This window comes from Colletotrichum destructivum, chromosome 2 (genome assembly GCF_034447905.1).
Source record: "Colletotrichum destructivum chromosome 2, complete sequence".
Classification (NCBI taxonomy): Eukaryota; Fungi; Ascomycota; class Sordariomycetes; order Glomerellales; family Glomerellaceae; genus Colletotrichum; species Colletotrichum destructivum.
In genome coordinates this window covers 4,681,942-4,698,448 of record NC_085897.1, presented here as the reverse complement: position 1 = coordinate 4,698,448, position 16,507 = coordinate 4,681,942, and the positions used below count along the sequence as shown (strand labels likewise).

At 55.2% G+C, this 16,507-nt stretch overlaps 5 protein-coding genes across 5 annotated transcripts; 3 read left to right on the top strand and 2 right to left on the bottom strand.

Annotated features, from left to right (window-relative positions):
• The first annotated feature begins 1,863 nt into the window (after positions 1-1,863).
• CDEST_03625 (Putative glycoside hydrolase family 47, six-hairpin glycosidase-like superfamily) lies at positions 1,864-5,785 on the top strand. Its single transcript, XM_062919784.1, has 3 exons — positions 1,864-4,066; positions 4,120-5,123; positions 5,189-5,785. The coding sequence occupies exons 1-3, from the start codon at positions 2,330-2,332 to the stop codon at positions 5,481-5,483; spliced, it is 3,036 nt and encodes a 1,011-aa protein (XP_062775835.1). The 5' UTR covers positions 1,864-2,329; the 3' UTR covers positions 5,484-5,785.
• Positions 5,494-8,219, bottom strand: CDEST_03624 (Putative Cell fusion protein Dni1/Fig1). Its single transcript, XM_062919783.1, has 4 exons — positions 7,485-8,219; positions 7,352-7,420; positions 6,971-7,298; positions 5,494-6,913 (listed from the first exon to the last, which is right to left on the bottom strand). The coding sequence occupies exons 1-4, from the start codon at positions 7,510-7,512 to the stop codon at positions 6,541-6,543; spliced, it is 798 nt and encodes a 265-aa protein (XP_062775834.1). The 5' UTR covers positions 7,513-8,219; the 3' UTR covers positions 5,494-6,540.
• Positions 8,220-10,244: 2,025 nt separating this feature from the next.
• On the top strand, positions 10,245-12,953 carry CDEST_03623 (Putative EXOC6/PINT-1/Sec15/Tip20, domain 2 protein). The gene is made up of 3 exons (XM_062919782.1): positions 10,245-12,211; positions 12,267-12,316; positions 12,369-12,953. Exons 1-3 carry the CDS (start codon positions 10,249-10,251, stop codon positions 12,786-12,788), a joined length of 2,433 nt encoding a protein of 810 aa, XP_062775833.1. The 5' UTR covers positions 10,245-10,248; the 3' UTR covers positions 12,789-12,953.
• Positions 12,954-12,961: 8 nt separating this feature from the next.
• Positions 12,962-14,368, bottom strand: CDEST_03622 (Putative mitochondrial carrier protein). The gene is made up of 2 exons (XM_062919781.1): positions 14,053-14,368; positions 12,962-13,835 (listed from the first exon to the last, which is right to left on the bottom strand). Exons 1-2 carry the CDS (start codon positions 14,153-14,155, stop codon positions 13,021-13,023), a joined length of 918 nt encoding a protein of 305 aa, XP_062775832.1. The 5' UTR covers positions 14,156-14,368; the 3' UTR covers positions 12,962-13,020.
• Positions 14,369-14,767: 399 nt separating this feature from the next.
• CDEST_03621 (Putative prefoldin alpha) lies at positions 14,768-16,429 on the top strand. The gene is made up of 6 exons (XM_062919780.1): positions 14,768-15,399; positions 15,460-15,585; positions 15,706-15,817; positions 15,877-15,975; positions 16,032-16,157; positions 16,208-16,429. Exons 1-6 carry the CDS (start codon positions 15,365-15,367, stop codon positions 16,322-16,324), a joined length of 615 nt encoding a protein of 204 aa, XP_062775831.1. The 5' UTR covers positions 14,768-15,364; the 3' UTR covers positions 16,325-16,429.
• Positions 16,430-16,507: the final 78 nt, after the last annotated feature.

Genomic DNA, 16,507 nt, shown 5'->3' with positions numbered 1-16,507 from the left:
GTTTCGGTTACAAAAATTCAATGGGAACGTGGGATCTTGGGAATCCTCCATCAGGGTGCTCGACTTCGGGAGGAGATCTGGCAGAGGCAGGGCGGTTCCTTGCTCCGCTGTGGGAAAGTTGACAGACAGGCCGACCGGCTTGCTTACCCGCTCCGTCCGAAGTGACGGCATGCACTCATTCACTCAGACTGCAAACTCAAACGCCTTTTTCGTTTTTGTTTCCTGTCGCTGCGTTATGTCATGACGGCAGATTTGTCATTTTTGTCCCTCCCTTCTTCGTCCTTATCTCTCTACTGAACTCATGACGGAAGCTTGAGTGTTTCAGCTTAAGAGGGGCGTTTCTAACCGGCGGGACCCCAGTGAGTTACCGTGGATTTTGGGATGCTAAACAATAGACATGTTTCCTGTTGGTATTTTGGACAGTCTTGAGGAAGGAAAGCTTGGTTATGTAAGGAGTACAGAGTACTACTAATGCGTATGTGCCAACAGCCATGTACTGGTTCTCCTCGGGGACCTCGGGGAGGAGGGCGTGGGCATCGTTACATGCTCCAATTCCAGCTCCGGCAACGCGACACCTCCCTTGTCCCTCGGGGGGGTTGATTGCCAATGGGCGTCACGGGAGCACCGAGAAGAGGTGGGAAAAAAAACGAATTAAAAAAAGGGAGGGAGTACCGAATACACCTCGCTGCCTACTGCTGCCTCGGCGGGAAAAAGCCAAGCTTATGTTCGCTGTCCAGCGGGGTTGACGACCAAGACAATAGCCGGTTGAGAAGGATGGAACGCATCCGGCTTGGTTGGAGTCGAGCGACATCAGCTTAGGAAAACGCACATTGGGGCTTATGCACGACTTGTCGATGCTACCTCACGGCTAGAAACAACTTTTGGAGGAAGCACTGTCATTCGGCCCATATTCCCCATGAGAGGAGGTGCATCAGGTAAAAGGGCACATTCCTTTCCCCAGCCCCCCTGTGGAAAATAAGGTCCAGCTGGACCCGTCTGGCCCCCCCGCTGTTAGGGTGAACCGGTCCTCACCCCCACCCCCCTGGCTTCGGTTCACGAATTGATTGCCTCCCTACCACCTTAGGTGCAACCCGCCCCAGAAGCCAGTCTGCGTTAGGAGTGTTTCTTTCTCTCTTCTTTTTCCTCTTACCTCTGGTGAGCGGAGCGGCGTGGTTGTGTCTGACTCCGGAGTACAAGAAGATACGGCGAGACAGTTCGTTTCTGCTCCTAAGGAGCTCTTTGGTAAGGACCATTGGAGAGACCATCTGCAGACTCTAGACATGGGGCAATGTAGAGATCTGCGGCGACGGGACCCTGACCGCCCCGAAGGTCCAGGACTCAGGAGAAACCGGGTCCGATACGGATGCAGTACCTGACAGGCCAGGGCCTCTTCCACGTTGACAGAAAAACACAACCCCCCGCCTCGGACCCAGAAGAGTTGAGAGACTGAAAATCGTGTCGAACCCCAGGCTAGTCATTTCAGATCTTGTGTCTTGGCTTTTGCTGTCCTCTTCGAGCCTTATCCTCCAAATGCGTACCTGTAGTGTAGTGAAGTGTAACATCCTGTACTATGTCTACGCGTATCCGCAGGCCTCTCCAATGCTCCATAGGTACCCAGGTATCAATTAGGTGGTCGGATGTAACACCGCCAACGAGTCCCAGTGTTCAGATTCACCGCAGTGGTGAGAGTAGCCGTACCGTCCTTGGTGCCCTTCTTCTGCCGAGCATCTTACCCAACAACCCGAGGAGGTGCTTGTCTCCGGAAGGTCTGTTGCGATATTACCTACATAGGCACTAGAAGACGTGGGTTCATCTTGGCCGAGCTCCGTGGCCCCCTCCCCCCTAATGGCAACCTCTCTTGTACATGCCCACACCTAGGTAGGTACTTAGGGTACCCCATTCCTTGCGTGCCTTACCTGTCTTACCTAGGCACCTGTCCAATTGACCACAGTCAACTAACCTTTACTTTCCGTGGCTCTCTCACTTCTCTTGCTTTTGGCCATTTCTTCTTTCGCCGTCTTTACTCTCCGCTCTCACTTGGCTGCGTCCCATCCCCGTGGCCTCCCTTTCCCTCCCATTCTTCCGTTCCTTGCTCTCGTGCTACTTGTTTTTACACCGTCGTGGCTTTCCTTCCAAGCACGACCTTTTCGCAATCCGAGAGATGACACCCTTCTAGCTTGCCATCATCATCTTTGTTGCTTTTCTACCTGGCTAGACCCTACGGCCCCTAGATCACTGGTTCAGCGCTATCATTGCAGTGCAGCACGCGACATTGACGTCGGTCTCGAATCATTCCTTTTGAGAGACTCGCTCCGGCGAGCCAGTAGCCATGATGCCCCGCCGAAGGAGCCGCTACGTGCTCCTCGTCGCCATTGTCATGGTCTTCATGCTGTACCAGGTCTTCAAGAGCCCCGAATGGGATGACACAGCAAACGCTAGCACCCTCAAGCCCAGCGAACCCGAAAAGGGCCAGGCCGCCCACAAGGAACCCGCGAAGCCGCCGTCGGTAAACGATCCGGCCTCGAACAAGCACCTGAACAACAACCCGCCGCCCGATCACGAACACCCCCACGACCAGGAGGAGGACGAGCCCGAGCAGAACCCCCAGAAGCAGACGGCCAGGCCGACAGTCAAGATTCCCCAGCTCAAGACCGAGAAAGTGAAGCCCGCCGCGCCCACCGAGACGCTGTCCGGCCCCACGCTGTCGATTCATGCCCCCAACGAGGCCGTTGAGGTTACCAAGAAGCCTGAGGTCACCAAGGGGCCGACTAGCTCCCTCGACGACGACATTCACCCCAAGAACCCTCCCGGCCGACCCAACTTGGACCTCTCGGAAGACCAGTCAAGCTCTACTTCGCGCGTTCATTGGCACAAGGTCTCGGAGCATTTCCCCGTCCCCACGGGCGAGATCATCCCTCTACCGACCGGCAAACCCAAGGACATACCCAAGATTCAATTCGCGTTCAAGCCCGAGACGGACTCCGCCAAGGAAAAGCGCGAAAAGCGCCTAGCCCTGGTCAAGGCCGAGATGGAGCGCTCCTGGGGCGGATACCGCAAGTTCGCCTGGATGCACGACGAGCTTTCGCCCGTCAGTGGCCGCTTCCGCGACCCGTTTTGCGGCTGGGCCGCCACTCTCGTTGACGGTCTCGATACGCTTTGGATCATGGGCATGAAGGAGGACTTCGATGCGGCCGCCAAGGCTGTAAAGGATATTGACTTTACCTATAGCCCGACCCGTCGCGATATCCCTGTTTTCGAGACAATCATCAGATACCTCGGTGGTCTGCTTGCTGCCTACGACGTAAGCGGCGGCAAGAAGGGCGAATACAAAGTGCTGCTGGACAAGGCCCTCGAGCTCGCCGATATCTTGATGGGCGTCTTCGACACGCCCAACCGCATGCCCATCCTGTACTACAACTGGGAGCCCCAGTACGCATCCCAGCCACACCGTGCTACCACCGTCGGTGTGGCTGAGTTGGGCTCAATGAGCATGGAGTTCACCCGCCTTGCGCAGTTGACCGGCGAGGACAAGTACTACGACGCCATTGCGCGCATCACCAATGCCTTTGAGGACCTCCAGAATCGCGGCACCGCCATCGACGGTATCTTCCCTGAGCAGCTCGATGCTTCCGGCTGCAACAGGACTGCCGAGGCCATTGCGTACCAAGAGGCACAAGCTGCTGCTGCGAGTGCGAGTGCGGCCGCCGCCCGTCTCAGCGAGTCTAAGGAACGCGAGCCCGCTACCGCCCAGGAGACCGTCTTGGCCAAGAGCTACGGCAACGAACCCGAAGCCAACTCGATTGCGAAACGGGCCGTCGGGGTCGACAAAGATGGCGAGACCGTGGTGGAAAACGCCAAGGATATCGACAAGAAGCAGGCCTTCCCCGAGCCCAAGGTAAACGAGCAACCCATCTACCCGGGTAACAGTGGCCGTAGACCGTCTCCCACAACGCCGGACAAATCCTCGTGGGAGTGCATCAAACAGGGCCTGGCTCCCGGTGGCTGGGGCTACCAGCAGTATAGCATGGGCGGGAGCCAAGATTCCACCTACGAGTACTTCCCAAAGGTAAGTCTTGACCCCTCGCAATTGTGACCAGGACACGTACTAAGTCGCCGCAGGAATACCTCGTTCTTGGCGGCCTTGAACCCAAGTATAAGACGATGCACATCAAGACAGTCGAGGCTGTCAAGAAATGGCTGCTCTACAGACCCATGGTCCCCAATGAGAGAGACATTCTCTTCTCGGCCAAGGTCTCCACCAGTGGCGACCCCGAGAACGACCTGCGAACCGAGTACGAGGTGACCCATCTTACCTGTTTCATCGGCGGCATGTTTGGCTTGGGAGGCAAGATCTTCGACAGACCCGACGATGTCGAGATTGCCAAGAAACTCACGGACGGCTGCGTCTGGGCCTACGAATCTATGCCCTCTGGTATCATGCCCGAAGGTGCCTCTGTTGTGCCCTGCGCTTCTACACAGAGCTGCCCTTGGAACGAAACCCTGTGGTGGGAGCACCTTGACCCGTCTGCTGATTGGCGCGAGGTCCAGGTCGAGGCCTGGGAGGACAGACAACGTGAGAAGAAGCAGGAGCAGGATGAGCTCCGCAAGCAGTCCGTGGAGAGAGGCAAGGCCGACCTGACGGACAGCAACCCCACGGGGAAGTCCATTGAGAAAGAGACCCCTGTGCCGGAGACGAAGGACCCGCTCGCCGACATTCACGTCCCCAAGGACGAACCCAAGAAATTGGGATCGGCCAAGAAGACCGATTACCCCGCCCCCGAACCTGGCCTCAACAAGTCTCCCTCCAACGTCGATGAGCACTTGCTGAAGAAGCGAGACCCCGCGCCGCCCGCATCCCAGGATCCTCGCAAGGCATCTGCCGATGAGGCCGCCAACAACTCTCTCAAGGACAAGCTTGATCTGAACAGCGCCGAGAACACGGACGGCGTGTCCAACGACGCGCCGGCCAGCGGCGGCATTGTGGGCAAGATCAAGGTCGAAGAACAGGCAGAGTCCCCCGACCCGAAGCCGCTCACGCATGAAGAGTACATTAAGGATAAGCTGGAGCGCGAGAACATCCCACCTGGTTTCGTTAATATCAACTCCCGGCGGTACATTCTTCGGTAAGCCATCCGTCTACACGTGCGAATGTTTTCTTTTTTCTTTTTTGAAGCTAACTTCTCATCAGACCTGAGGCTATCGAGTCCGTGTGGTACATGTACCGCATCACGGGCGATCCCGAATGGCAGGAGAAGGGTTGGAGGATGTGGGAGGCTATCATCAAGGCGACGCGGACAGAGTACGGCAACAGCGCCGTTGACAACGTGCTGTCCGAGGAGCCACAGCCCGTGGACGAGATGGAGAGTTTTTGGGTCGCCGAGACGCTCAAATACTTTTACCTCCTGTTCTCAACACCGGATGTCATCAGTCTCGACGATTGGGTGCTCAACACGGAGGCGCATCCGTTTAAGCGGCCCGTCTAATGATATCTCTTAAAGAGAGAAGAATTGAGTGCGCGCTTGTTTTCACGGGTTGTCCGTGTGTGAGCATGTGTGGCAGCTACAGGGAGAGAGACAAGAGGCAGATACGGAGAGCATGAAGTTCTGCATAAGATATCACGGGGTGGTGGTCACCATGGCGTTGCGGCGTCCTTTTCAAGTTGGCCTTGCTTGGTTGGTACTGAGTTGGGGGGTTTTCATTGTATAGAATTGGAAGAAAGGGATCATCTATACGGTTGGTCCTGAGTACGAATGCCACCAATGGACGCACTGCTAGCCAATCGTCTCGTCTATTGTCCTTGTGTTCTTCAACGTCTTGCCAATCGGTGGGCCTGTTCTGATCCTTGCCCAACGCCCTAATTCCTCTCACTGTATGTATGCACCACATCACGAGAACGAAGCTTGCAAGGCCGAGACCGAAGGGCCTGTTTGATTCTTTATCATGTTCAATTTCATATCCTTAACTCGTCTCATCGTCGCCTTTCGTCTGGCTTCGGAGACTCTTTCCGTCATGGTGCGTGTCATGACATACCCTTACACATTTCCTATTTCCCGTATTCCCTTGCGTCTGACGTCGTTTCCTCCATGTCCCTTCATGCCGGCCGACCTCTTCTGGCTCGGCATGGATATATCCAGTCTCTTCCTTTTTTTCGTTTGGAAGAAAAAGAGGGCCTGCTGCTGCTCGTCTATCGTTCATCCTCGCTCTCAATTGTCTGAGAGCAAACAACATTAAAAATAGCCGGGGGTGGAGTGCTGCTTTGGTGTATCGCCCCGCCCCTTGCCAACCCAAAGTAGAAAAAAGTCAGGAGACAAAAATTGAAGGAAAGTAAAACATGATCGCAATATAAAACGCCGTTTTCCCTGATGCTGATGGTCTTTTGTTGTGCTGGATGATGAATGTGCTGATGGGAAGAGGGCTTGAAAAGTGCCCTCCCCGAAAACTCCCTCCATGTACAAGGTCCCATACTCTCTTGCTTGGGACTTCGGACCCATCTTCTACACATGTGTCGCCTCGTGCCCGGCTCGAATGATGCGCTTGGGCTTAGTCGACCATTTGGCTCAGGACGCGGATACTCAAGATCATGACCAATAGACCGATGGTGACGATGATGAGAAGGGTGAAGCTGAACCAACCGAGGACCATGGCGGAAGTACCGACACCGGAGCGGACAGCGCCGTTTCCGAAATCTTGAGCGATGATAGCCGCGGCAACCGAAGCGGTGTGTTGCCATAACACAGAGACGAGAATGAAGATGGAGGCGATGAAGATGATTGCCAGTGAGATCTGGGAAACGGGTCTCGAGGGGAACGGCTTGACTTCGCGGTCAGAACCTTCGGAGTCCTCCTCCTCGTGCCAGCCAGGGAATGTGGCGAGCAAGAGGAAGCAGACGAAGGCAAAGATGATGGCAATGATGCTGGTGAGCGAGTTAGTACATGATGTATGAGTACTGGATGCGAGGGGCTGAACTTACATGAGGTAGGGGAACACGATCATATCCTTGAATTGGGCGGCGAGCCAAATCAGGTTGAGGGGGTCCTGATCAACGGACACCTCATTGGCAAGCGCGGTAGCGTTGTTGCTGCAAAGCCAGCTGCCTCCATCTGGGCTGATGCAGATGCCAAAGTAGCCGACACGGCAAGCAAGACGGGCGTCACCAGCGATGTTCTCGATGGCCGTGTGGACATTATAGTCGACTTGCGCCGTGGACGGTACTGCCGTGTATCTGTCATAGTACAGTGACAGAAGGAAAATATCGGGTATCAAAGGTGATGATGAAGAGCAACCTGCCAACAGTAGAGCTGCGAGATATGTCAGTACACGGCTTGCGTCGCATAGCATTGGAGACACCCACATAGAAGGATGATGGCGACGGCTATCAAGATCATCAAGACATGGTGGTATCCCAGGAACGGCACGAACCCTGGAAAAGATCCGATGTTAGCCTGCGTTCAGTTTTCACTCAAGTGGAATTCGGCACAACTTACGATACCAGCCTACTTGGAATTTCGACATGTTGATTGTATCTTCTTACTCGTCCACACCTTTCCCAAGAGATGGGCTAATTGGTAGTTGATTGGCCCACGCCGTCCTCCGTTGTAGCGGAGCGACGGAGGGGTTCTAGTCCTGGCACTCTCAGCGCTGGCACGCGCCGTGTTTTTCCTTATGGCTGACGAGAAAGATGCGCGCGTTGAGGAATGCGAGGCTCGTGGGAATGTGTCTTGTTTTTGGTCGCTCTGAATAGGGAGGAACGAAGCGATAAGGCTTGCTGGTTCGGATGGGGTGGATTGCTGGAGAACACCGCGAGGAATGCGGGACGGTGTCGGGCCTGCGATTAGAGAGAGGACTTAACGATTGTTGTCAGACACGAAAACAAACTTCCAGTTCGATGCTGTCGTCGGGAATGAAGGACGGGAAAGACGGCAGGCAGGAGGAGTGTGTGAGTGGGAAGTGTTGAAGTGAATGAACGAGTGCGGGTTGGATCTTCAAGGTCGGGTCGGGAAGAAGTGGTTTGATGCGGGCTGGATTATTGGGATGGCTGGGAGGGAGAGAGGAAGAGGGTAAGGGTGGACTTAGTTTTGTCTCTCTCTGGCAACAGATGTTCCAGGCTTGCAAGCGGGATGCCCGCGGATTCGGAGTGGACAGGGAGGTTTTCAGGTCTGCAGAGCGGATCGAATATTGGGATGGCTGGGTGAAGAGGAGACGGATGGATGGATGGATGTATCTGGAGAGAGAAGAGTCGAGGATGGTGTTGCAATTGGTCCTGCCATCCACTTTTTGCCAGAGACTGTGCGCATCAAGAAGCGTGAAAGCGCCATGGTGGAAGGGGGGTTACGTAGCTACGCCAACCTCCTCTATTTACTCGTGGCGCTTCTGTCGTTGTCAGGGCGATCCACAGCGTCGCAGCGGTTCCTGGGCGAGCAGGGCGGAAGAGTGGAGACGCAGCCAGTACGTACCCCCGCTGATGGTCCGGGGGAGGAGGGCCTTCTGTGGCTCTTGCGCTGCCTTGAAAGTTTAGCGGCGAGGCGGACCCATCAGCGCGGGTGGGAAGCAGCCGTAAGAGGTCGAAAAAAGCCCGGTGGCTGGGTGACGTCTTTTCAGGGGTCCCCGTCCCGTGTCCCCCGTCAAATCTAAGGCCGCATCTTAGCGCAACCTAGACCTGCCTAGCTTGTCTTCAGGTTCTCTCACTCACTTTGTTTGTTCGACATTTCCTCAGCTCTGCACCTCTCTTTCGGAGCTGTGCAGCCGTCGCTAGAAGTGGACCGTTTGCACATTCGCGCTGCGCTTCAGGCCACCGTCCATCTAGCAACAGCCTAACCCACTTCAGCCTGCACGCGACTCGACTCGGCAACACATCTCAGGCGTTCCTGCATTTGAGACGACACCCGGAGCCGGGGTCCGGCACAACGGACTGGGGCTACTTCCTTGATTATATCCATTCACTCGTTGGTGATGCGTTGTTCCGCCGTATGAGTCTCACGGATCTTGTCTTTTCGCCCCTTGTTGGCATGGCGACAGCATCGAAAACGCCGGTTGGTTGGATGACAACCAAGAGGTTTTCTCGGCTTCTCGACGGATACGAACACTCGGCATCCCTGCCACATGTGCGGTCTGTCACCCTTATTTTACACGACAGCTGAAGCTATTCGCAATCCAGTCCCTTGCCTAGGCGGATACGTTTTCTGCAGGACCCTAGGCGGCTCCGCGTTTTCCATCGGGGGCCCTATCGCTTTCTCATCCCCACCGCGCAAAGTCCTATCTCCAACAGCTTTGCCTCTGCGGCGGTAAGTCATTCCCATACACCGCCCTGCAGTTCACTACATGGCGGTCAAATGGCTTTTTAGCTCGGACAAGTCTTCAGGTGATCGTTGCGCTGCACTATATATATCCCGACACCTGTCATCGTTGTCGAAGCTTTGGGTTTTGTATTTTCTTTTGGGGCCTCGCTGTTGTTCCGACATGGTTAGACGCCGCCTCCCGGAGGGTACTAGCACGGTCAGTCTGCCCTTGGAGTCCAAGATGCCGGTACTCCTCAGATCCCGGAGGCCAGTGTGCTGGCTTCACTCAGCAACCACCGCCAAACCCAGCTATCCTTGAAATCTTTCTGCTATGACTTTGAACGCTGTCATCGTCGGCATCCGTTCGCGGTGGGACGCGTGTAGCAAGCCATTGACGCAATTGGCCCTTGGATCACAGCTTGCTTGTTACGAGAGCCAACGACACGGCACATAACGCTAGACAACTGTCCTCGCTCTTTGACAAGATCAACAGCCTCGCCACAGATGCCACGATGACCCACCGTAGAACCGAAGATCTTGAAATATCTCGGTAATAACTATCGTGCGCCACGCGAGTGTGTGAAGTTGTCTCTTCAGTCAATACTGGACTGCGTTGACCTCGAACTAACATGTGGCTGGGATAGAGGCGTGAGAGGCTAATGCAACCCACCACAGCGAAGCTAACTATCACTCGCCTTCGGGACTCTTCTGTGATGCCAATTATCAACGCCCGCTGTGACTTGTCAATTGATAAATCCGAGGACGACTTCTTTCCTTGTAGAGTAGTGCGAAACTCCTTGTTTTACTCAACCTCGGACGCTTTCTCTATTGGTTGTTGAAGAAGGTCTCACTTGAATAGGGAGGGTTCGTATAAACAGATACTAACTCCATTAAATACATACCGACTGAGCTTGATAATTGCATTTACCCCACCATAACGCAGTGTCGAGCTCCACGTCATTGTTCAGACCACATGTTGCTTGAGAACTCGCCGTTCGATGCGCCAATCCAGCTGCAGCAACAGCAACATACCGCAATGACCACAATACCCGACAGTCGTGCTCACGCCGGCGCTCTTGATATTCGCGTCGAAGACTTTCTCGACGATAAGCTCCAGTCCACGACCGATCTCGAGAACCTCGACTCCCTGATCGCCAATGTCGAGGTCCAACGCAGCCAGCTCCAGACCCAGCTCGACAATGCCATAAAACAGCTCGACGAAGCTCGTCGAACAGCTGGCGACCGTCAGTCTTCCCTCGCGCAACGCATCCGGGACTTCCAGGACCTCCAGCACAGCATCGACATCCGCGTCAAGATCGCAGCCGCCTCCGACGCCCCGAATCAGGCCATCGCCAGACTGCAGCATCCTATGAAGAAGCTGCAGACGATCGAACTGGCCCAGAAGTACCTCAGGCTACTGCGAGATGTCGATGAGTTGCGGAACGAAGCTAGATCGCATCTCCCTGGAAGTCCCAAGGCGGCCTTGGAGCCGTACTCGAAACTCAAACAACTTTCGAGGCGCCTGGACGAACTCTCGGGGCCTGCTGACGACGCAGCGGTTCACCTTGTCAACCACGTGCGAGGCGTCGCCGATGCGCTGTGGGATGAAATGAGGAAGACAATGTCCGGCGAGTTGGAGGCTGTTCTCAGCAAGCGGTCGTGGCCCATGGTCGACCCGAGCTCCGAGATGGACGAGGAGTGGCTTGCCTGTTTCGAGAAGCTGCTTGATCTCCAGATCCCGGAGGTCATCCTTTCTAATTCCACCGTCAGTCTACTGCCGTTCGACGTCATGGCGAGAATATTCGTCTCGGAGTTCCGCTTCCATTTCTTGAGTGACAAGCCGACAAGCAAGCCCGACGCTGTTGGATCGCACTGCTTTCCCTGGTTTCTGGCGACCATCGAGAAGTGGGAAGACTTTTTCCGGGACAATTTGGGCTTTACACTGGCCACCAAATTCCGCGATACGCCCGCAGAGGGCAGTTTGGTCTACATTGACCCGGTCTGCGCGTTCGTCACCAGCTTGCTGCCCGTCATGAGGGAAAAGGTACAGCTCGTGGTGAAAGATGCGGCCAAGAACCCGGCAATCCTAAGTAGCTTTATGGGACAGCTGATGGCATTTGATGAGACCATCCGGTCCAAATTCAACTACGATGGTGGCGATGCGGAGCAAGGCTGGCCTGGCCTTGCGACGGAGATCCTTCAGGATTGGTTCGAGCCTTGGTTCCAGGCCGAAAAAGAGTTTGCCTTGGAGCGTTTCCAGGCCATCATGGCCACGCCGGATGCTCGGAACATCGACTACGACTACGCTGCCACGGGCAAGACGAAGCCAACTTTTGGAGCCGTGAGGGTCACCGATCTTCTTAGGTCGATCACGACCCAATATCAGAGAGTCCGCACCTTCAGGCATAAGATCCGATTCTTGATCGGCATCCAGCTTGACATCCTTGACGAATTCCACGATCGTCTCCGCGGCTCTCTGGAGGCTTATCAGGCACTCACATCTACGGTTGGCAGGACTCTACACGGCGTCACGAAAGAACAGCTCGCTGCTCTCGAAGGCACCGGTAGTCTTGAGTCGCTGTGCAAGGTATACGGCAGTGCAGATCACATCGTCAACACCCTCAAGGAATGGGGGAACGAAGAATTTTTTGTGGTGTTGTGGGACCAGCTCCAGGGTCGCGCAACCAAGGAAGGTGAAACATCGAGGATGTCAGGTGAGATGAGCTACGAGGAGGTCAAAGACCGCACTTCTGCAGCCGTAGGCTCAGAAGGTGACGATGGGGTTCTGTTCGACGAGACAATCGCCGCGTACAGCCTCAGGCGCAAGACAGCCCTCGACTTCTTGGTCAGTGCCCTCGCCGACTCTCACTACAAGGCCTTCAGGGCGTACTCGACGCGGACGCAATGGACTACGATCAGTGAAAATGGTTCGGAGAGTAAGCATTTTTTCTATGCAGGCTAAGCTTTCCTCGTACGCTAATTATGCTGCAGTCGACCCATCCCAGCTGGCTGTCACGCCTGAGCTGGACGAGCCCCTGAGAGTAAGCCCTGCCAGAACCCCCAAGTCGGGATGTCACCTCTGACCTGATTCAGATCCTCAAACGCAACTTCGACTTTCTGCTTAAGGCCATCGGCACCGCGGCGTTCCGTCGCACGTGGCGCTCGGCTCTTGACAAGCTTCAAGACCTGCTATGGGGCGAGGTTCTCATGAGACAGAGCTTCACAGCATTTGGCGCCGCGCAGTTCACGCGCGATCTCGACGCCATCTTCTCCCTAGTCAAGAGGTACATCCCGAATGGTGTAGGGTCGTTGGGTAGCATGGTCGACGCCTTGAAACTCCTCAGCCTCCCCGCCGAGCCGGAGGAGGGCGCACTATCGCTGAAGGATGCCACGGACCGAGTGTTCACGGACAACGCCGAGGCCAAGAAGGTTCTGGAAGAGCTGGATATCGACACGCTGACTCCGGCGAATGCGAGACACATTCTGCAGCGCAGGGTCGAGAACACAGAATAGGCGGTCTGCTTCCATGCTTGGTGGATCTGCCCGGGCGAAACCATGCGGGGAGGAATATGTATGTACAGCACCGTGACATGGAAGGAGAAGCCGATAGATTCTAAGATATATATGCCTTTTAACACTTTATTTTTTTGCCACGCCCCGCGTCGGCACATTTCCAGTAAACGACCATGGTTTCCATCCGCGCGTTGCTCCCCCTAAACCCGAATAAGAAGTCCAGGACAACGACTTAGCTGAGAGCCCGCATGGTCAGCTCAACCGTCGCAAACGTGCCGGCGCTGACGGGCATGGCCCTCAACAACGTCGGCACGATACCTCTCCAGAAGCCGCGCAGGCCCTCGCCGCGGTACGTCTGCGCGAAGCAGTCGCGCATCGTCTTGTACCGCTGCTCCTTGCCGAAGCCGTCCGTCTGCATCTTGCTCTTGATCACGTCAAAGGGGTAGCTGCCGAGCCATAGTGCCTCACCGGCCAGGCCACCGTAGAAGGCGATCTTGTAGCTAGGAATGTCCTTGCGGTCGATCTTGTTGCGCGCGGCGTCGGCGTTCATCATCCACTCGAAGGCCAGGAACCAGACACCGTAGGCCTGAGCCTCGCGCAGAATCGTCACGGCCTCGCCGCGGTACAGGCCGTTGAGCACGCCACCATGGGACGAGAGCTTGCGGACGCAGTCAATGGGCCCCGAGTACAGACGCGCGGCGCCATGAGGCTGGGTTTGCAGGCGGATACGGACATGCTCGATGGGGCCCGAGATGACCGAGTTGGCGATGCCGGCGAAGGCGCCCGCGGCGTAGTACTGGCTGTAGCTAAGGGTCGGGCTGGCGCCGAGGGAGGAGGCGGCGTTGCGGGCCTCGAAGTAGCGGCGGGCCTGGTGGAAAGCGCCGAACTGAATGGAGACGCAGGCGCCGATACCGAGCAGGGGCGTGAGGGTGCCCTTGTAGAAGGCGAGGGCGCCCTCGTTCTTGTAGATCTGGGTGGCGGCGGTCAAGGCCGTTGTGGGTGTCGTTGAGGTCTGGAGGCGGACTTTGACAATATCAAAGGGCTGGCCTGGGCTGGCGTTAGTTTTCCTTCTGTTTGCAGTCACACCGCATGTTGTGCATGATTTCCCGGTGTGGAAAAGTGAGTCGTATGAGAGTGCTGTTGGTGAGGATGAGTCGCTCATAGACACTCGGGTGTCATTCCGAAGTCGGCTTGACGCCTCGAAACTCAAGCAACCACCGATACTCCCTCTTAAGGCTTTTGGCAAATACAGAGAAACACGTACCGAGCAAGACCTGAGCAACACCACCAGCGGCACCTGACACGAGGTCCTTGGCTGTCTGCAACGCGCCGCCCACAATCTCGGGATCAACCGCAGCGTCCGCCATTGCGTCTTTCGTTCGGTTTGCCTGCCGAGCTCTTGAATGATACCCCACTACCAATGATCGAGACGCCCTCAGATGTTCCTCGGATAAGACTTTGGCTACTCTTTTGAATTAAACTGTATCCTGACACTGACGAGACGGAGAAAAGAGAGGGCGAGAGGAACCAATTGGTCGCGTGGGGGTTCAATCGGTGAAGTTTTGGGAGGAAACTGGTCACTTCGCCGGCTTAAACTCAATGGGATTTATTTATCAGTCCCCCCGATAAGAGTAGCTTCCCTGGGATGTGGAGACGTGTACACGCCGGGTATTCATGGCGTGCTACCGCTAGTCCTCTTAGGGCATCGGTGAGCTCTCACCTCGGTTACTAAGCCGGTCGGGTGAGCTGTGGTTGGCGATGTCTTCTTTTTACCGCTGTCAAGTTTGTAACGACCACGCAAAGGAAGGTCGAGATCAGATAATGCAAGTTTGTGTGAGCAATCGACCTATCAATCATTTTGGATTGCTGTATTTAAGCATTCAAATGTAAACAATCTCTTCGCAATCCGGACGTAAATACGCCAAAACGTGCCAGTCGCCCTAGCTTTATTGCGACGAATTACCGCTTCGGAAGAAAGGCCTATTCGATAAAACCTGGCTTGTTTGTTCACTTAAGCCTGACACCCCCCTGAATCAAAGTCAATCAGAGTTGGGGAGATTTGGTTGGTTAAGTCAAATATCCGGAAGATCTCTGACATGACGAAGTCAACGGCATTAGAAGCACAGTTCCCATCTTTGGCAGATCACCAAGAGCGGCCTACACGTGTAGTTTTGTATGCGCTCTGTCTTATTACTCATTCGTGTGCCAGAGTAGGTGCGAGACACAGGTCTATGCGCGAGACTACATGTGGAATAGGCGATATGTTTTATCATAACGGAACAAACGATTGAGGTTCTGGTAAGTGTCAACGAAACCCACCCCGGAACTGATCGTAATCTCACCTTGAGCAGCAGAGGAATGCAATCAAAACCGCCATTCACTGCTAACCCGTGTACAAGTCAACGGTGGGGACGTACCCCACCAAGCATGTACCCCTCACCTCGGTGAACAGACCACCACAAGATCGGCTCGGTAGCGGACCGTCACTGCAGCTCCCCTCCACACCGTTACGAAAAATCGCGAGTTCCTGCAAACACCAGATGATGCGCTAACGGCAACATCTGCTAATTCTCACAATGTCTGTTGAGGGCAAGAAGCTGGAGACGGCTGGGTATGTCTCTCAATCTCCGTGGCCGCAGCAACCACGCTGACACTTTTCATCGCATCGCAGCAAGGATGCCACGCCCAGCAACCCTCGAGGTATCCCTAAGGCGCCATTTGTCGACAAGGTTGAGGACTACGTCACCACCCGCGAAGATGTCGAACCGACTATGCGCAACTTCCAGGAGATGATCTCGTGAGTCGTCTCCAAGCGCTGGGCCCGCTGGCCACATGCCAAAAGCTCCGTCAACGAGCCAGACGAAACCCCCCGTGGACGAGCTATATGGGACTGCTGGTAACACGGCGATGTGCGCAGGAAATACCAGTTTATGGAGCTTAATCTTCAGAAGAGGATGGCAGGACTGAAGGACAAGATCCCCGATATTCAGAAGACGCTCGACTCTGTGCGGTTCCTAAAGCTTAGACAGGTGGGGGTCACGTATCGGTGCGCGGGGTCGAGAGATCGAGGGGCTGACATGACGCTTAGGGCGATGATGAACCGATCGAGACGACCTTCGAGCTCAACGACACGCTATACTCCAAGGCGAAGATCCCGCCCACTGAGGAGGTGTACATCTGGCTCGGTGTATGTTGCCGCAACGGAGAAGGCACGGTTAGAGGTCGAGACTGACTGGACAACAGGCCAACGTCATGCTGTCGTACCCCGTCGATGAAGCTGAGACGCTTCTCGAATCCAAGTTGTCGACGGCAAAGACAAGCTTATCCAACTGCGAGGAGGATCTGGACTTCTTGCGAGAGCAGATTACGGTAGGTTTCACGTCCGGCAGAGCTGCACGCAGCATGCTGATTGAATGTAGACCATGGAGGTCGCCATTGCGAGAGTATACAACTGGGAAGTCGTCCAAAAGCGCAAAGACAAGGAGGAAGGAAAGGACATCAAGAAGGAAGAGGGCGATGGCAAGGCAAACGGCTGACTCGATGCTCGATACCAAACTAAACAACTCGATGTTTTTGGAACCTCCACAACAATGTCTCACTGCACTGCGATGCATGATCCCCCGAATTGTGTTTGTCCAAGAGGGAGAAAATCGGTCATCCGTTCTTAGGGAGCGATAGCCCTGCAAGCTTACGAATCTTAGCAAGGGGCGCGAAAATGA